This window comes from Paramisgurnus dabryanus, chromosome 13 (assembly GCF_030506205.2).
Source record: "Paramisgurnus dabryanus chromosome 13, PD_genome_1.1, whole genome shotgun sequence".
In the NCBI taxonomy this organism is placed as follows: domain Eukaryota; kingdom Metazoa; phylum Chordata; class Actinopteri; order Cypriniformes; family Cobitidae; genus Paramisgurnus; species Paramisgurnus dabryanus.
In genome coordinates, this window is record NC_133349.1 from 22,472,707 (window position 1) to 22,492,691 (window position 19,985).

Below are 19,985 nucleotides of genomic sequence, written 5' to 3' on the forward strand. Positions count from 1 at the left end.
TTAACCAAATCCCTGTTGATAACTGTTTTATTAATATACATGTTAAGAAAAACGAAAAATTTCAGTTTTGTAAATACTTTTTTAATATGATTAAGAACATGATTTAAACATGAATATAGCCCTTCAAACTCTTTAATTTTATTAGAATAAATTATTTGATGTTTTCATAAAGGCTTTTATTTGCACTGCAGTCTTATCTTAATGATATATTGGACTTAAACTGTTGTACTGGGTGCAAATAATTGTACAAAATTATTGTACTGGGTGGCTGGGTTGACAAGTATTTCCAGCTACATGTATAGGCCTCCAATAATTTACTGTTCTCTTGGATGTGCTATAACTGAATATGGTTTAACTTTAAGAACCACGCTGGCCATCCCTCGAAGATCAGGCAAAGGCTCCTCTTTGCTGGCAGGCAGGAACCGAAAGTCTCGCAGCAGATAAGCCGTGAATAGAAACATCTCCATTTTGGCTACCGCCTCGCCCAGACACAGACGGGCCCCTCCTCCGAAAGGAATCAAGGCACGAATGGACCCTCCACCACCCTCCAAAAAGCGCTCTGCCATAAATTAAATTGACTATTACAGTCAGTCAGCCCTGCATTATGTATGTTAATATGCAAAAAAAAAAGAGGACAATATTGTGAAGTTCGTTACCTGGTCTGAAGCTGTAAGGATCTTTCCAGACCTCTGGATCATGATGGGCACCATACAGATTAGGAATGATTATTGTGTTTTTGGGGATGAAATATCCTGCAATACTAAAAAGGTCATTAGTTTTTTACAACTCATTTTTTTTTGTAATGTAAAGAACATTGAGTGAAAATATAACCTCACCTGCTATTTCGAACAGCTCTGTGTGGCACAGCGAGGGGAGCTACAGGTCGCAGTCTCAGCATCTCATTGATCAAAGCAGATAAATATGGCAGTCGGTGTCTATCACTGTACTTAGGGTACCTGCCCTCCAGCACAGTACACAGCTCATCATACACTTTATTCTGAACCTGCAAGGGGGACCATGGATTATGAGGTATTATTTTGTGCTAAACACGTGTTTGCTAATGGGTTTGTTAGTGGATTTCATAAGCTTGATGGAAGTCATTTATTGTATACAGAGAATCTGATGGTACCTCAGGCCTGTGTAACAGAAAGGCTACGGTCCAGTTGAGCAAAGCAGCTACAGTTTCTGTTCCTCCTATCAGCAGGTCCACTGCGGTCATGTGTACATGGGTGTCTGTCAAAGTCTATTTTACAAAAAATATATTTTGCATTGATTGAAAACGTACCAATATTTCAATGATTCTTTATATCGACAGGTAGGTCACTTATCGAGTTTGGTTAAGAGAAATGTAAGGTTAATCTGGTCCAAAAGAGGTATTTGCAATACTTTGTTCATGAACTTTGCAAAACATATTCTTAATTTTTTTCAGTTTTTTCTGCTGCAGACAAATATAGCCACCACATATACAATATATAGATACCAAATGCAATACACATACATTTAAATGGGCTTTAATTTCTATTTCAATTAAAGTTTTTATCAAAAAGAAAAAATCTAGATTTTTTTTCACAGATCTTCCATATACATATCTAGATTTTAAGTTAGGGAATCATTGGTTATCCCAAAACGTTACTGTTGCTGCTCACCATTTGTTTATTTGCTGCCCCCTGTGGAGTTTCTTGGCATTGCAGAAGTGATGATGTCAGAGTACCACTTTTATTGTCACTTTTCTGCTCACAACAACACAAACAAACAGTGTCACTAGATAAAAGTTGTATTTTGCATTATAATCATGTGTTATCATTACATGCATTAATTAATCTCCAGTAACATTAGTTACCTTATATTCGTCTATATGTTTTCCTACCAGCGCATCGCGTGTATTAACCTCCTTCATGAGACGAGAGAAAGGTGGATTGGGTAATTTCTATGAGGGGAAAAGTGATCAAACACATCTTAGCTTTAAACCACAGTAAAACCCAACTAACTGACAGACATTGGATCAGAATCAGGCGTTATACCCTTAGCAAAGGGAAGGAGTCCAACGCTGAGATCCAGGGTGAACCCCACAGAGACACAATCTCATTGAGACAGGTCTGCAATCTCTGCAGCTCTTCTGAGCTCTTGTCATACTGTCACAAAAACAGAGACAGGGATCATTCAGAGTTCAAATGTAGTGAATTTAAAATAGTTGAATGTATATTATTGTGGAGAATATACACGTCATTTACAGATTTGCTAAAGGTTAGTGTCGTGATCACATTGCTGGCGGCCACAGTGAAATCCTCAGATAGATCCACCGCTTTTTCATTGTAGTCCCGCAACACCTGTTAAAAAAGTTTTATTATGTATCATTTCAGGGCAAGTGTAATATATTTTGACATGATTCAACAAATACATATTTTGACATCACAAGTCACACACATTAAAACACATATTTTGCCTCCTCAGCATATGTTTGTCCTGTGGCGGCTACTGTACAGCTTTTGTATGCGTTTCGAAAGGTAGAGGTGAGAAGTTGGTTGCAATTCATAATCTCACTGCTAGAATCCGCTAAAAATGGTTTTAAATGGTTTAATATACATAAAATATGTCATTAAGCCTTTAAAACTTACTATGATGTCTTAATAAATGTAAAATACGAACAGGTTTGTGTGAGGGTTCGACTCAGGGGTGGGCAGTAGACAATCCTAATAGTTTAGTAAATAAAATGTAAATGTCCCTGTGCTATACTGTACCTGACAGAGACGACGTGCCTGCTGATCTATGACGGTGTGAAGAGAATCTTTTGTGCAGCGTTGTAAAGCACCATGGGTCAAACGTCTATGAGCTTTCCATTCCTCACTATAATCTCCCAATGATATAGATCGCCCTCCACCTGATACTATATCACCTATCAGTGAGGGCCAAGACACAGATATGCTGTTCATATGTAGGCAGTTTTATTAAAATTAATTATAATTAATTAAAAGAATAATCAAATGAAATGACCTGTATATGAAGAAGGCCTTCCAGCAAAGTCTGACCATTTTTTAATTAGAGCCTCACGGATGATCTCGCTGTTGTTTAATATGACCATGGCTGTAAACAACAAGAAAACATATAAAATGTGATATTAAATAAATTTTATTACAAATATACCACTGGTTGGATGCGTGGCTTTGGACGAAAAGCATTGAATTACTTGTGCTGCCACAGTTAAGCCGATAAATGTTTCCGTAGCGATATGCCAGTGCAGTCAGATGGATAGGTAGATGATCTCGGGTCAAATCCAACATGTTGCCCAGAAAAGGAAGAGAGGTAGGACCAGGAATAGATGGATAGGGAGAACTAAGAAAACGCTTAGAAAGGTAATGCAGGAGTTTGGAAGCAGCAGCTGAAATAAAAAACAAAACAAGCAGAGAAGACTTTTAGTGCTTGATATACAAATTAAAATTTGACGCAGTTAACATAAACATTTTTATGATTTGTGCATCATACAGCATCACACAAATGCAAAGGTTTTCAGTCAACAGAAACTCAAAATTGTGATTCTTTTATTCCCTGAAGCTAGGTATCAGATATAACTGGAGTATTCATCTCATGTGACTGTAGGCCAACATGATTTTAAACATAAGTACTATTCGTGTGTTTAGGGTCAAACCTTAATGTGGAAAAAACCCCTACTCTAAATCCATTTCCCGGCAGCACTAATTTAAAATAACAAATTCGGCCACTTACCCTCAGGCTTTTTGCTTGCTTTGGCATTTTCATCACGTTGCCTGCTAGCCTGAAATCCACAAAGTCGAATTGCAATCATCCACAGTATGACCAGCAGCAGGCCCACACTCACAATTGACACACACATGCTGTTGCATACGAAAAACTCCTTACAGCTCCCTTTTATTATCTATCTCTACCAACCCTGCACCAATCCACACCCTTCGGTGTTGTTTATTCATTTATCATCTCTTCAAGGAGACATAAATATTATTTTAACCTCTATCTCAATGTTACTCTCAAAGCTGGATAGAGACTCTTATTTTGATTTGATAGATGATACAGGACTAACACACAGTCAGTGTTGGGTAAGTAAAAAACAGGAGAAAAACAAAACCCACGAGGGGGCAAAACAAGACGGGCCAAGCACAACACTAGACTAATACTAAACAGGAAATTAAACAAACTAGACTAAATCTCAAATACTTTACAAAATGCAGACACAGGAACCGACAAGAAGCAACAAGGATACAACAAGACGCACGAGCACAGAACAGCAAACACAAGGACAATAAATAGGGACAAAGTAAATTACATACACCTGGAAATCATTACAAGTAAGGGATCGGGGAAAAAGTGACAAGACCCGGGAAATGCGTGGTCAGAATAATTCAATACTAAAACCACGCATTTCCCACATAGAACATGGTACTGCCAGGACCCCCAACACAAAGACTAGATATAATTAAACACATGATTTTGACGGATCCTGACAGTAAAGTAGTTGTTGAGTTTAAGTTTGGGTGGAAATTGGTAGGATGAAGGATGTAGATTAAGGTTTTGCAGCATCAGGCATTAATATGAGATATCTCAGTAATATTAAAGCTAATAATCAACCAGTTAATAGCGAGAATGGAAAAAAAATGTTACCAGTATTCTTATTAAATCCCCACCACCACAGTATTTAATGTAAGAAGGATACATAAAAACAAGCATTTTAACATCAGACTTTAAATTTTGATGTTAAATCCACTATTGCATATAATTCAGGGCTCCAGACTAACTTTTTTCACTAGGAGCACAGTGGCCCCAACTGAAAATTTTAGGGGCGCAACCAGAAAATTTAGGGGCACACAGCGTAAATCAACATGCTAACCAAATATTCACATTTCTACTAATTTCCACTGTATTACTAATAAATACGTTAATGATAGATGCAGAAAGTACAATGTGCTGTTTCAAATTCAGTGTCACATTTTATTGTGCACTTTTGGAAAAAAAGGTCAAATTTACTGGTTGCACATGTGCGACTGGATGTAAAATTCAGTGGCACACTCTCAAATTTTAGGGGCAAAATTCCACCATTTGGGGGCAGTCTGGAGCCCTGTAATTAGTCCATACACAGTATTTAGTTCAATTCCATCAGAAGTAACTGTAATTACATTATTAGAAAAATAAGAGTAATCCCTTACTTTAATTTTTAAGAAAAAAGTTATTAAATCACAGTAACTAATTATTTAGTAACTAGTTACACCCAACACTGCACACATATTACAGAATGCCAAATAGCGTTGCATCAGGGGCGCCGCTAGCAATTTTGGGCCCTATGAAAAAATAGGGGGTCGGGCCCCCACCATACCCATTTCGCACCATACATTCAATCCAACCTACTGTAGCTATTCAAAATCTTTGTCTGTAATTTAATAATACAGAGCTATTTATTCTGCTATTGTTTTGACCACAGTTATCAGTATTTATAGATACCTAAAATGTCTGCAGCTAAGATAATTTATTGTGCAATGCAAATTTAATTGAAAAATACAGTACATTAAATCAAATATTCAGAGAAAATGCAACATTCTTAAAGATTAAAGATCAATGTGACCATGCCTGTGAAACCCCAGCTGAAGTATTTCTTTGTGATTTACTGTTTTCCACATAAAATCATCCTAATGTAAAGAACATTTTGTGAAAATATAAACTTGATATCTTTAATATTGACTGAGTAATGTCATGTCAGCGATTGAAATCATAGTGAAATTAATGCTTGAAATAAAACTGTGATGCTTTTTATCTCAGATTTGAGATAAGATTTGAGACTTTTCTTTTTCAGGCAGTCTCAGTGACATACTGTATACTTGAGCTGTTACACACAAAAGGGGACGAACTAAGTGTGTAATGAGATCGTAACAAGGCGTGGTGAGCTTGAACCTGCTTTCATTACGAGGCATTTTTTGGACCCAACATCCAATACAAAAATTCAACTGCAGTAGCCACCGTTCAACCTGAAGAGGGCAGCACTAAGACGTTTTTACACCATATATTGTAGTATTGAAACACTTTATATCCAAATGTCAAAAAACTTACTAAAATCAATGAACAGCACTAATAAAACCCCATTCTTACAGATCATTAACTAAAACAAGTTGGTTTATGGTTTATTACTCTTTAAGAAAACAGCTATACTGTTATTAAATGATTCTTCAGACTGTTTTTTAATCAACGGGGCTCTAAAATGAAATGAATGACAACTATAGCAGATTACGACATAGATTTCCATTGATTTCTTAAACCTGTTGCAAGGTGAGAAGCTTTATAACATAACTGGACTAGTTTAGCCTTCGTTGCATTTCAGTTTTATCACAACCAACTCAATTCACGACTGCATAAAAATACTTCCTTGGCATTTTGCGTTACAAAACTAGTGTGTAACTGATCGCATTTCTAGTTTATGTTACGGGCTACGTTAATTAAACAGCTTATAAGGGCTGACTTCGCGTTAGAATCATAACACAAAACAGGGAACGTAAATCACCTTTTGTTTTTTTAAACTGAGGTGAACAGAGCGAAGACTTATTACAGTGGAAAGAAAACTACATTGTATTGATCCAGCGTCACATTGTGTAAACTGCATTTATAGTAAGGAAGTGCACATATGCAGATATCATAGCAAATAGCAGTCACCTTGCTCTCTTGTGAAGTTCACTCCGCACTGTGAGACCGTGGATTGAAGACGGCGCTAAAACGCAGAGTAAAGACGGGGCGGAGCTGTAATTTTTACAGTCTGATTTTGCTAGATAATTTGTTGCATGTAGATGCAACGCAGGGGCGCCGTAAGGATGCAACGCAGGGGCGCCCCCTTACGGCGCCCCTGCGTTGCATCTACATGCAACAAATTATCTAGCAAAATCAGACTGTAAAAATTATTTGTTGCACTTACATTTAGAAGTTTATTCAACTTGTATTTACAATTAATTTCAAATTACACACTTACACACATGATGATTGACAGGCCTGATGTTTATGTTCCTCTCGGACCTTTTGAACTACATTTATAGCAACTCCTTACTAGAAAGTTAAAATGAATTTTAAATTCAAGTGTTACAAATAATTTTTTACAGTGTAGAATCTCACGCTAAGGCTCTGCCAAAATTCACTATTCCCTACATTAATTTGCTATTTTAAATTGGCACGTGCCTCACAGTGAATGGGGTTATGGCTGTTGAGTATACATCGGTTGTACACTCATTATTGAGGTTCATTATGTAAATGATTCATTGAATTTTTTAAGGTAAGTGGTTGCAATCAATTTATTTAAGCTACATTTAAACAAAAGTTTTATATTTTATTTTACTTTACTAATCTTTTTTGTTTAAATGTAGCTTAAATAAATTGATTGCAACCACTTACCTTAAAAAATTGATTAAATTCAATGAATCCTTTTTTTTCAGTGATTTAAGTATATAGGGAGCTATTTCTGACAGAGCCCATGCATAGTATTGTATAAGGCAGCTTACTCTGGGCTCTGTGGTGATATATTACATGAGGCGTGCGTAGGATGGAAAGGCCCCATTCATTACAAATAAAGCAGTGATTCAGTATATGTTATATATATATAGTTCCCACCCTGAAAAAGCAATCAAAGAAGTATAGTGTCAGTTATGGAGGATTCTAGCCCATAGCCAAACCACAAGCCCTTCACCCCTGAACAGAAATGGAGTTACTGTTAAACCAGTCTGCTTCAACCAGATTTCAGCCAAACAGAATTTGTGGACATAATGTGAGCAAAATAATAAAAATTATCTGATTGGATTATGTCTACTAATAAATTGATGTCATTGCACTCATAAATCCTGACTTCTTGAAATGCATATACTGCTATTTTCTTTTTAGCTTTAATACTGCATTATATATATACACACACACACACACACACACACACAACAAACTCACTTTCTGAATCCAAGACTAGTTAGTACTTAGCTTTATTGGTATGGTCTAAAAAAGAGACATCAAAAGTAAAATTAACACAGATTTTCAGAGAGCAACTTTAAATCCAGTTATATAAACAATAGATTTAATAGATCAAAACGTTTAGTACCAAAAACAGTGCAGTTATTCCAGTAAAGGTGAGGAAAATAAACAATAGACCTCCATTATGCTGACAACACAAGAACTTTACATACAGTACACATATGCATGGATACACTTTTCTACGCACTATGAGAAAAAATTCTTATTAACTTATTAACAGATGTTATTGGATGGAGGTCTTGACATTTACTTTCACCTTTTGCAAAGCTACCATCATTTGTTTGCAGTTTTTTGTGTGTGTTGTAAGGAGTGCACACTACTGTATTTACTCTGCAGATTTAACCTTGGGTTGTTGGGGTTGTCGTGGCCCTTTGACTCAAATAAGAGGGCCGGAGCTTCATTTCAGTAAAAGGAAGGGATGCGTCTTTGCCTTTCCAGTCAATCCACACGACACCCTGAAAGAGAAAAGGATCAGAAATAATCCATCTTAATATACAATTAATATACCGTGGTTAAGAAGTTTGCTCATGCAATACCTTGTTGTCTGAGAAGGAACCATAGAGGCCATTGAGATTTGCCTTGTAGCAGTTTTTATACCACCAGCCTCCCATGTAAGCTTTAGCACAGTGAATGCTAAGAGTGTCTGGATCTTTGTCTTTGGTGGAGAATGGGCGACCATTGTGATATCTCATGGAATCACCTGCAAAAAGACAGAATCAAATATTTTTGCCGATATTACATAACATTAAACATGATTTTGTCATATAGTTATTTCTATACGTGTCTATACATTTTCAGCTGCCTTTCTTACCAGCAGTACCCGAGTATTCAGACAGCTCGATAGCATAGTGATCTGCCTCAGAGCTAATGTTGAAGTTGTCATAATAAGCATAAGCGGTGTCATTTCCTGAACGCAGGTCAATACGCAGACTCATTGGTGCAAGGCTGGTCAGAGTATGAAGAACATAATTTCCTATAGAAAAGGTTTTGGGTGGGACATAAAATATAAAAGGCAAATATATTAACTACTGATATTCATTGAATGTAAACCTTCAGTATTTTATGTGAAAATATTTTCTTGCTTCACAACCAACATTCACTTTTGTGAAAAATCTCACCCAGCCAGAATTCTCCGCTCAGGAGACCAAAACCTTTACTGTAGTCTTTCCAGTTCCTAAAGAAATCAGTAGATCCATCTATTCTCCTTTGGAATACCTGCAGATGTAAAACAATAAATGAGCACCTAACTTGTATACTTAAAAATGAAAATGTCATAATTTAATCACTTTCATTACAAACCTGTAAACATTTCTTCATTATGATAAACACAATGGAAAATATTTTGAATGTTTGTAACCACAACGATCAGAAGCCCCATTGAGTATTATTTTTCCTACTATAAAGGTGAATGGGGCTTCTGATCAGTTTGGTTACAAACATTTCTTAAAATATCTTCCTTTGTGTTCATCAGAACGAAGAAATTTATACAGATGTGTAACAACATGAGAGTGCATAAATTATGACATCATTTTCATTTTTGAGTGCACTACTCCTTTTAAAGGAAAACACCACAGTTTGTCAATATTTTACTATGTTCTTACCTCAACTTTGACAAATTAATACATACCTATCTTTATTCAATGCGTGCACTTCATCTTTGTACAGCGTGTTGTGAATGTGTTAGCATTTAGCCTAGCCCCATTCATTCCTTAGGATCCAAACAGGAATGAATTTAGAAGCCACCAAACACTTCCATGTTTTCCCAATTTAAAGAATACTACATGAGTAGTTACACCAGTAAGTATGGTGGCACAAAATAAAATGTTGTGATTTTTTAAGCGCATAAAAAATGAGAACTATATTGTATAGCGGAAAAGAACTCAGTTTGCAGCACTTCGACCTCGAGGCGCAGTAACATCATCACTCCTGACTACTCCCCCTCTCGCTCAAACTTCTGTCAATATTACTGCACCTGAGGTCAAAGTGCTCTTCCACCATACAATATAGTTCTCATTTTTATCAGCTTAAAACATCGCCACGTTTTATCTTGTGCCACAATACTTATGTTGCGTTTACACCTGCCACGTTATGGGCGACAAAAAACGCTATTTGCGCGTAGTTGGACACTTGAGTTCACTCACTTCATTCGCATGTGAAAGCCGCGCGTGAAATTCTAGTCATTCAAGAAAATTACGCGGAAATTCACATCATGGGGGGGACTTCTGTGACTCTGCGGAGACTCCGCTCGCTTCCTGTAATCACGTCACTACTACAGCAAGGTCCTGATTGGTTATTGCGTCTTTGCATTTACTTAACATGTACATCACCCGCGCTTGCCGCCTCTACCGCGGCTGGTGTAAATGCAGCATTACTCGTGTAACTACTCATGTAACAGTCTTTAAAGGCACTGTAAGCGAATCTGTGTGACATCACTTGATGTTCGAAGTGTTGTCAAACAAAACGGAGCATAGCTCACTCCTCCCCTCCCCCTCCCTTCTGTGCTTTCTGAACGAGTCATCAACGCGTCCTTCTTGTCGTTTATTGGCTGGAACACTTTGCTATGTTTCGTGGTGGTAGGTTTACCCACTTTGTTTTTTTTTTTGCTGTATGAAACTGAAAATGTTTTATGGCCTTAAACGCGTGAATTCGCTTAAGGCGCCTTTAAATAAGGACAACATGGAAGTGTTTGGTGGCTTCTAAATTCATCCATGTTTGAATCCTATAAGGAATGAATGGGGCTAGGCTAAATGCTAACACATTCATGACGTGCTCTACGAAGATGAAGTGCATGCATTGAAAAAAGATAGGGATGTATTAATTTGTCTAACTTGAGGTAAGAACATAGTGAAATATTGAAAAACGGTGGTGTTTTCCTTTAAAACGGAACAACAGTTCCCAAATGTAACACAGTGTTTGTTGCCTGTTTGTAGAAGAGATAAAAACATTTAAATATTTAATCTGTTAACTGTGTAGACGTGAACATTTTCATGGACTAAATATCAGGTTTTTGTTCTTACAGTCCAGCCTCCTTCATCCGTCTCCATATCACAGTAGACCCACACCGGTTCTCCATCTTTTCCTTCAGGGTAAATCTCAACATCTCCCGAGTCTTTCACTCCATTCATCTGTACCTCTGAGCAGTCTGTGGGGTACGGGTATGGAAGCGGTGCTAGATCACAAAGAAAAATCACATCTTTAGGACTACACAAGAGACATGACCTTATAGTGATGATAAGATGTGAAACACAGCATACCAGTGGTGAACTCAGCAGAGACAAAATCAAAGTACTGTCCATCCCTTTCTCCCTCTATTTTAACAGTGTAGTTTGTGAAGTCTGCCAGCCCTGTCAGCTCATATTGGGTCACAGATGGATTTAAAATCACCTCCTGAAAACAGAAAGCAGAGGTCAGCTGGTTTAGCAGAGCCATTGAGTCACAGATAAAGTACTGTATGTTCACCTTGACTTCCTCTGCCGGCTGGTAGGTGAGTCTATAATTTTTGAATACCACACTGGGAGCTTTCCATGCAATCACAGCTGAATGAAAGGTCACTTCATAAGGAGTCACCACCTGAAGCTTCACTCCTGGAAACCATACAGAGGATCAAACAAGATCTGACAGATGCTACATATCAGATAAAGCTTGCCTGTGGCTTAAGAAGACGTAATAAAGTGCATGGACAAATTTAATGTGACTAGCATAAAAATTAGCATTACAAATTTTCTTTACTGTTGCTACTTTTATAGTGGTAGAGACCCTCACCAGTCTTATGATTTAAAAGAAAACTGCCGTTCTGTTCTTCTTTTCTTTAGGCATTACACACACAGTAAGATATGTAGTGGTTAAAATTTTTATTGTTCAATTTAAATTTTGCATGCAAGAAAAAATACAATTAAACATAAGAGAGATAGAGATAGCCACTCTACTTTTATATCACTTTTATTGTAGGAAAAAGGGCATCTTTGACATTTTTTATAGTAATTCATTTGTGTTATACATTTGTGTTATATACAATTCATTTTCAAAATGTTCAAATTTCAGAAAAACAAATATTTCAAATTTCTTACGAAAATAAACAATTTGCAGAAGGTAGAATCCAATCGACCAAATAAAGACATGTGAATGAGTGATTTTTAGACAATTTTTTTGCTTCATAATTTGTATTTATAATCAATGGTACACCAGTTTAAATGGACAAGATGCCTATGGGTTGACGTGTCATCACATGTCATAAGCACAACAGGATGCATAATTTTCAGTGTCAGCTCACGCACCACTTCCAGTTGTGAAGGTTGTTGAAATCGGGCGACTCTGGAGTCGATTGACTTGGCTTGTGATCTTCACGGTGTGAAGAGAAGATCTTTGCAGGCCTCTGAGCTGATGCTCCACAGTGCTGCCAGATAATGTAACTGTAACAGTCACATTAGGAGCTATAAAGCAGAAAAACACATTAAAACACGTTTCTTTAATTGAGATCCAGCCAGCTTAAAACACCAGACTGAACTTACATTTCGTAGACCCATAACTGAGAATATAACTGTCCACTTTAGCTTGGGATGGTTTCCATGCCAGCAGAGCTTTAGTGTCTGTGATGTTCATCATCTTCAGTTCAGTTGGAGAATCAGGCACTATGGAGAAAAACATAAGAAGTAAAATTACAATATCATCTAGAAAGATAATGTGTGATATTGTGTCGCGCATACCTGTAGTAACAGAGGCTGTGATTGGCTCGCTCTCAAGTGTCTCCAGTAATGACCTCACAGTGATGTCATAAGTAGTACCAGCAGAGAGTTTAGACAGGAGGACATGAGACAGCTGGGAGTCAATGGACATGGAGCTGCTCTCACCTGCAGGATTGAAAGATAACATCAAATCACATCCAATTCTGACAAAGTTTGCACTTTATATCTGAACACAACAACATTTAGCTTACAAAAATTGTTCACCCAAAAATGAATACTTTTTACCCTTATGTTTACCATTATGTTATCAACTTTATATATTGCACACAAGAGGACCATTTTTATTTTAGTGTAATTTTGGAGTTTGACAGACTCAGTCCCTTTTCACTTCAGTTGCATGAGCTGCTAAAATTCATTTAAGATAAATACATTTCTAAACACATTCTAAGGCTATGTCCACACGAAGCCGGTGCATTCCCTATCCGATCATTTTTTTTCCTTGCTCTAAAAAAATAATCCGTAAACACGAAACCACTGAAAACACTGAAAGCGGTGTAGTATATATGCCGGACCAGTATGGGGCGCTGTAATTCTGCCACAGATATACACTATACACGGAGAAGAAGACTTTGAGCATGCACATAACCAACGTATGGTGTTGTCCATTATCGCTTGTTGGTCACCAAAATTGCATAGAAGCAATAGATTTTGCTGTAATAAAGCTAGTAGGTTTTAGTAGCTTCTGTAGCACGAACACAATTACGTAGTCCGTCGTTATTGTTGTTGCTGTTATGTGTGACGCTTCCGACACGTGATGTGATGACGTTTTCGCTTCACAAAATATACGGATTGGCTGTACAGACAAAACCGCAAGGGTGTTGGTTTCAGATTTACCCATTTTAGGACCCCGTTTCAAAAAATAGCGGATTCAGTCTCCCAAAACGCCGGATCCGTGTGGATGAAACGCCAATACGAAAACAAATTTATACGTATACAGTGATACGCGTCTCCGTGTTGACAGCCCCTGAATGTTAGAAATGTATTGCTGAAACATGTTACAAATGAAGTACTGAATTGAGTGAGACCGTTTTCCACATTTCTGTGTTTAGGATTAATTGGGCAGGGCTAAAACGGTGGCTCGATGACGCACTGGAGCCACCAAGCGTGGCTCCGCCCCTAACACCACCACGAGCATCCATTCAGGTTGCAGCGGTATTAAATGTTGAGAGAGTCACACCAGCTTTCTCGTAGTTTAATATAAAATGTATCTTTCAACTGAATTAATAATGTCGTGGGGTGAGTAAATTACAGATAAATAAAGGACAATGTCCGTACCTGTCACAGTGTTGGTGTATGTGACTTTAAATTCTGCCACTATGCTTTTTGGTTTCATCCAGGATACTGTTAAAGCAGTCTCTGTTATATTACTGAAGATCAGGTCGCTGGGCGGCTCTGGACCTAAAGGGAAACAAGTTAGTGAACTGTATTATAAGATTTGTTAGTTGTAAAGCACAGATACACCAAATGCAAGGTAATATAGTACATAAAAAATAAATGGCGCAATTTAAACTTCAGGCCAAGCCCAAGTATACATTTATTTGTAAAGGGCCAGTACATTAATGTCTTACGTAAATATGGCTTTAAAACATGTATCTAGATTTGATGTAACTTTCTCCTATATGTTTATACAGTATATGAATAACTACCACCATTGAAACAATTTTAGCTCTTGAATTCCAATAGCATGCTGACAGCAAAAAATCTTAAGCCTGTTTTGTGCTGCTAACATTACTGAACTCACGCCCAGTATTTATAAGTAAAATATAACTGGCCAATATCAATATTAATGCACAATAAGGTATTTCATTCATTCATTCATTTGAGAAATGAACATGCGCTGTCAGCACACATTAGGAAAGAAATGCCTCTTTTAGTTTGTGATTACTGTGAACCAAGCTCTTATAGTGTGCAGGAAAAGCATGAGGTATAAAATCTTACCTGTGTATAGTGTAAGGCGGTGGATTTTGGATCGCACTCCAGGACCAGAACCGAACAAGGAAACCGAGTACTGTGTTTGAGGTTGAAGGCCCTTGAAATGATACGACCGTGCTGTACCTTGAAGAACGAGTGAGAACTTTTTCACAGTCCTTCCATCAAGTTTGCTACCATGGATTCTGGTCGAACCAGGACTTTGTACACCTGTCATATCTTCAGCCGTGGCCCCGTTGTTGCTTACTTTCATTGCACCATCCTGAATTTTCTCTGAATCTTCTACATGATTTCCTGGCCTGATTTCCCTTCTTGTTATTGTAAAGTTCCTGAATGTATCCAGAGGGGCTTCCCAAGACATAATGAACCCAGTGGATGTGATATTATGAACCTTAACTGATCCAAAAACTGATGATCTGCTGCTTGTCCTGTTGAATTGCTTTACGGGAGGTTTACTTTCAATACTTGTCCAATTGGCATGCTTATCGAAGGTCTTCTCCGCTTTGAGATCTGTCGTTACATTGCCATGAGATGGTTTCTTGTCTTTTTCAGTAGATGTACCATTAGGCTTGTTCGCTTTCCCTTCATCTACAGTTTTCGTAGTGGCTTTTGTCGTTCCATTAGATGATCCTTTGGTGTCCTTAACCAGGTTCACCAGAACTTCGGAGATCCCTTTAATCTTCTTACCAGTTCTCTGAGTCACATTCTGAGGGACAGGCTGATCTTTAAGGTCTTTATTTTTCTTTGACATGGACCTATTTGTGGACTCTTTATTTTCTTCAGTTTTCAGCTTCAGATCAGTTTGTGGTTGTTTGTCTAAATTCATTTTAATGACTGTCGTTTTGCCCTTTGTTGCTTGCGGTTGACGGCTTCCTTCTTTGAGCTTTAGCAGAGCTTTCCCTACTGTCAAAATAACCTTGTCGTTCCTTGTGGTGTTGGATTGAACTTTGACAACATTGGTTTTAATTGTGGATGCTGTTGGACTTGGCTTGGCTTTAATGTCCTTCGTATCTGTCCTTTTGACAAAGATGGTCTTGTTTGGCCTCGCCATCACTGATGTCTCGTCTGGCCTGACAGTGTCGTTCGTAGTGGACGTCTTCATAGTCACAGTTTCAACAGTCACTGCGATCTTAACAGGACCTACAGTAGGACAGGCAAATGTTATTTGGTGTAAGACGCTGAGAAACATTATTGAACATGCACTCTAAAAATGCTGGGTTATTATCAACCCAGTGTTGGGTCAAAATAGGACAAATCCAGGTATTGGATTAAAATAACCCAGACAAGTTTATATTTGACCCAACAATGGGTTAAAACAACCCAACATATGTTAAATTACAACTCAGCTAGTTGGGTTTGTCCAATTTGTGTGCACTCTAAAAAATGCTGGGTTGTTTTAACCCAGTGCTGGGTCAAAAAGGGATGAACTCAACAAGTTGGGTTGTAACTTAGCCTGTATGCTGGGTCGTTTCAACCCATTGTTGGGTTAAATATAAACATATTCTGGATTAATTTAACCCAATCTCTAGACTCAATCTCTTTTTGACCAAACGCTGGGTTGAAAATAACCCAGCATTTTTTAGAGTGTGTGGTTGACCATCATCTCTTACCCTTACTGCAGCCTGGACCTGTATAACCAGTTTGACATACACACTTTCCCTTCACACATTTCCCTTTCTTGTTGCAGTTAGATGGGCATGTTGTACCACTGCAATCTGGTCCACTGAATCCTTGATGACAAACACACTTTCCACCCTCACACTTGCCTTGGCCACTACAATTTTTAGGGCACTGCTCTTCTGAGCACCGAATGCCTGTAGATAGACCAGATAGTACAGTAATTTGCATACAGTTCATCTAAAATGAACATTGTTGAAGGTCTACTTACACATTGTTTTAAGAGTTGACATTTCCTTCTCAAGGAACTCAACCCTGTCCCTCAGTGCAGTCATCTCTGTCTCACAACCTCCTGTGCAGGTTCCTGGCACCAGCTTGATGTGATGGGTCATAACCAGTGGAGATCCAGGTTTCAAACTGAGCTCAGTTTCTTGTGTTTTGGTTTTGTTACTGGAATCCGTCTGAGCCTCCTTCTGAACGCAACCCTCAGTGATGACTACTTTAATAGGTGAACTTACTGCAGGTTTGTCTTTTGGTGGTGGGTGGACATCAACCACAGCAGGCTTTGTGGAGGGTGTGAGAGTCTGATTGACTTTGCTTTTTGAAGAAGTATCATGAGTCGTTTTAGTGTTTAATAATTGCTTTGAAACATCAAAATTTGCATTGTTGGGTGTTGACTTAGTTGTAGGATTTTTCTTCTCAGTACTTGCACCCTGAAGTGAAGGCATATGTTTCTGGTCACCATCCAAAGTAGGCTTTGAGGATGATGGCAGAGTCTGATTGTCGCTGAGAGTTTTGGATGAAGCAGATGGAGTTTGTTTATTTATTACTGGTTTTGAAATGTTAACATTACTAGTGTTGGTTGTTGACTTAGTAGTATTTTTTTTCTCACTTACAGACACGTGTTTTTGGTCACCATCCAAAGCAGGCTTAGATAAGGATGTTAGAGTCTGATTACCACTGATAGTTTTGGATGAAGTTTGGGTTTTAACTTTGGTATTTAATGATGTTGTTAATGGCTTTGAAACATTAAAACTACCAGTGTGGGCCTTTGAATTAGTTGTAGTATTTTTCTTCTCCTCACTACTTGTATCTTGAAACGAAGGCACATGTTTCTTGTCATCATCTACAGCAGGTGTTACGGTGGATGAGAGAGTCTGACTTACTGTGATAGTTTTGGATGAAACAGTTGGAGTATGGTTTTTAACTTTGGTGTTTAATACTGGGTCAGGTTTTGAAACATTAATACTAGTATTCGCTGTTGACTTAGTAGTATTTCTTTTCTTGCTAGTAGGAACATGTTTGGTGGATGAGAGAGTCTGACTGACTGTGGTAGTTTTGGATGAAACAATTGGAGTATGATTTTTAACTTTGGTGTTTAATACTGGGCCAGGTTTTGAAACATTAATACTAGTTTTTGCTGTTGACTTAGTTGTATTTATTTTCTCACTAGTAGGTTCATGTTTCTTGTCATCATCTACAGCAGGTGTTGCGGTGGATGAGAAAGTCTGACTGACTGTGATAGTTTTGGATGAAACAGTTGCAGTATGGTTTTTAACTTTGGTGTTTAATACTGGGCCAGGTTTTGAAACATTAATACTAGTATTTGCAGTTGACTTAGTAGTATTTCTTTTCTCGCTAGTAGGAACATGTTTGTGGTCATCATCTACAGCAGGTGTTACGGTGGATGAGAGAGTCTGACTGACTGTGGTAGTTTTGGATGAAACAGTTGGAGGTTGGTTTTTAACTTTGGTGTTTAATACTGGGCCAGGTTTTGAAAAATTAATACTAGTTTTTGCTGTTGACTTAGTAGTATTTATTTTCTCACTAGTAGGTTCATGTTTCTTGTCATCATCTACAGCAGGTGTTGCAGTGGATGAGAGAGTCTGACTGACTGTGATAGTTTTGGATGAAACAGTTGCAGTATGGTTTTTAACTTTGGTGTTTAATACTGGGCCAGGTTTTGAAACATTAATACTAGTATTTGCTGTTGACTTAGTAGTATTTCTTTTCTCACTAGTAGGTTCATGTTTCTTGTCATCGTCTACAGCAGGTGTTATGGTGGATGAGAGAGTCTGACTGACTGTGGTAGTTTTGGATGAAACAGTTGGAGGTTGGTTTTTAACTTTGGTGTTTAATACTGGGCCAGGTTTTGAAACATTAATACTAGTTTTTGCTGTTGACTTGGTAGTATTTATTTTCTCACTAGTAGGTTCATGTTTCTTGTCATCATCTACAGCACGTGTTGCGGTGGATGAGAGAGTCTGACTGACTGTGATAGTTTTGGATGAAACAGTTGGAGGTTGGTTTTTAACTTTGGTGTTTAATACTGGGCCAGGTTTTGAAACATTAATACTAGTTTTTGCTGTTGATTTGGTAGTATTTATTTTCTCACTAGTAGGTTCATGTTTCTTGTCATCATCTACAGCAGGTGTTATGGTGGATGAGAGAGTCTGACTGACTGTGGTAGTTTTGGATGAAACAGTTGGAGGTTGGTTTTTAACTTTGGTGTTTAATACTGGGCCAGGTTTTGAAACATTAATACTAGTTTTTGCTGTTGACTTAGTAGTATTTATTTTCTCACTAGTAGGTTCATGTTTCTTGTCATCATCTACAGCAGGTGTTGCGGTGGATGAGAGAGTCTGACTGACTGTGATAGTTTTGGATGAAACAGTTGCAGTATGGTTTTTAACTTTGGTGTTTAATACTGGGCCAGGTTTTGAAACATTAATACTAGTATTCGCTGTTGACTTAGTAGTATTTCTTTTCTCGCTAGTAGGAACATGTTTGTGGTCACCATCTACAGCAGGTGTTGCGGTGGATGAGAGAGTCTGACTTACTGTGGTAGTTTTGGATGAAACAGTTGGAGTTTGGTTTTTAACTTTGGTGTTTAATATTGGGTCAGGTTTTGGAACATTAAGACTAGTATTCGCTGTTGACTTAGTAGTGTTTTTTTTCTTGCTTGAAGTTAGATGTTTTTGGTTATCATCTATAGAAGGCTTTGGAGAGGATGGTAGAGTCTGACTGACATTGATGGTTTTAGATGCATCAGATAGAGTTTGTTTTTTTAATTTGTTTAAGTGTGTAGTTATTGGCTTTGAAACGTTAAGGTTAATAGTATTTGCTGTTGACTTAGTAGTATTATTTTTGTTCTCACTAGAAAGCGCGTGTTTTTGGTCATCCACAGCAGGCTTTAAGGAGGCTGAGAGAGTCTGATTAACATTGCTAATTGTTAAGTGTGCGGGATTAGTTTGGTTTTTAGTTTTGGTTTTTAAAAGTGTACTTACTGGTTTGAAAAAATGGAGACTAACAGTATTTGCTGTTGTTTTATTTTTCTTCTCATGTTTCTGTTCACCATCCACTGCAGGCTTTGAGGTGGATAAGAGAGTCTGATCAACACTGATAGTTTTAGAAGCAGCAGACTGAGTTTGCATTTTAACTTTTTTGTTTAAAGATGTAGTTAAAGGCTTTGAAACATCAAGACTACTATTATGGGCCTTTGACTTTGTAGTATTTTTTAAAGGCGCATGTTTCTTGTCAACATCCACAGCAGGGTTAGCAGTGGATGGGAGAGTCTGATCGATGCTGCTGGGTTTCGATGAAGTGGCATGAGTATGGTTTTTAATTTTGGTGTTTAATAATGCAGTTACTAATTTAGGAACATTTGAACTAATAGTGTTGTCC

The 19,985-nt window shown here is 37.8% G+C and overlaps 2 protein-coding genes across 5 annotated transcripts; both read right to left on the reverse strand.

Annotated features, from left to right (window-relative positions):
* Positions 1 to 94: 94 nt before the first annotated feature.
* Positions 95 to 4,231, reverse strand: cyp21a2 (cytochrome P450, family 21, subfamily A, polypeptide 2). 4 transcript variants are annotated; one of them, XM_065260781.2, is made up of 12 exons: positions 3,721 to 4,231; positions 3,185 to 3,376; positions 2,992 to 3,081; positions 2,739 to 2,893; positions 2,232 to 2,327; positions 2,022 to 2,132; positions 1,841 to 1,927; positions 1,647 to 1,730; positions 1,130 to 1,243; positions 837 to 1,003; positions 657 to 760; positions 95 to 559 (listed from the first exon to the last, which is right to left on the reverse strand). In XM_065260781.2, the coding sequence occupies exons 1-12, from the start codon at positions 3,845 to 3,847 to the stop codon at positions 315 to 317; spliced, it is 1,572 nt and encodes a 523-aa protein (XP_065116853.1). In that variant the 5' UTR covers positions 3,848 to 4,231; the 3' UTR covers positions 95 to 314. The 4 variants fall into 4 exon arrangements, 2 of the variants coding, with proteins under 2 accessions (XP_065116853.1, XP_065116854.1); XM_065260782.2 differs by having other exon boundaries at positions 304 to 578; XR_010530495.2 differs by having other exon boundaries at positions 424 to 559; positions 657 to 752.
* Positions 4,232 to 8,201: 3,970 nt separating this feature from the next.
* Positions 8,202 to 19,146, reverse strand: tnxba (tenascin XBa). The gene is made up of 14 exons (XM_065261288.2): positions 16,573 to 19,146; positions 16,295 to 16,498; positions 14,694 to 15,824; positions 14,031 to 14,153; positions 12,717 to 12,860; positions 12,522 to 12,641; positions 12,288 to 12,443; positions 11,473 to 11,597; positions 11,268 to 11,400; positions 11,031 to 11,182; positions 9,132 to 9,228; positions 8,825 to 8,986; positions 8,550 to 8,713; positions 8,202 to 8,468 (listed from the first exon to the last, which is right to left on the reverse strand). The coding sequence occupies exons 1-14, from the start codon at positions 17,027 to 17,029 to the stop codon at positions 8,352 to 8,354; spliced, it is 3,285 nt and encodes a 1,094-aa protein (XP_065117360.2). The 5' UTR covers positions 17,030 to 19,146; the 3' UTR covers positions 8,202 to 8,351.
* Positions 19,147 to 19,985: the final 839 nt, after the last annotated feature.

What these genes read in the sequence shown, in the direction of transcription:
- cyp21a2 (XM_065260781.2), bottom strand. Translation starts at nt 3,847, where the DNA reads ATGTGTGTGTCAATTGTGAGTGTGGGCCTGCTGCTGGTCATACTGTGG. An exon ending in GGGCAGCAAATAAACAAATG is followed by an intron (nt 1,244 to 1,646) that starts GTGAGCAGCAAC and finishes TTTGTAAAATAG; the next exon opens with ACTTTGACAGACACCCATGT. An exon ending in TCCTTACAGCTTCAGACCAG is followed by an intron (nt 560 to 656) that starts GTAACGAACTTC and finishes AATTTATGGCAG; the next exon opens with AGCGCTTTTTGGAGGGTGGT.
- tnxba (XM_065261288.2), bottom strand. Translation starts at nt 17,029, where the DNA reads ATGCCTTCACTTCAGGGTGCAAGTACTGAGAAGAAAAATCCTACAACT. An exon ending in GTCAACTCTTAAAACAATGT is followed by an intron (nt 16,499 to 16,572) that starts GTAAGTAGACCT and finishes GTCTATCTACAG; the next exon opens with GCATTCGGTGCTCAGAAGAG. An exon ending in AGGTCCAGGCTGCAGTAAGG is followed by an intron (nt 15,825 to 16,294) that starts GTAAGAGATGAT and finishes GTCCTACTGTAG; the next exon opens with GTCCTGTTAAGATCGCAGTG.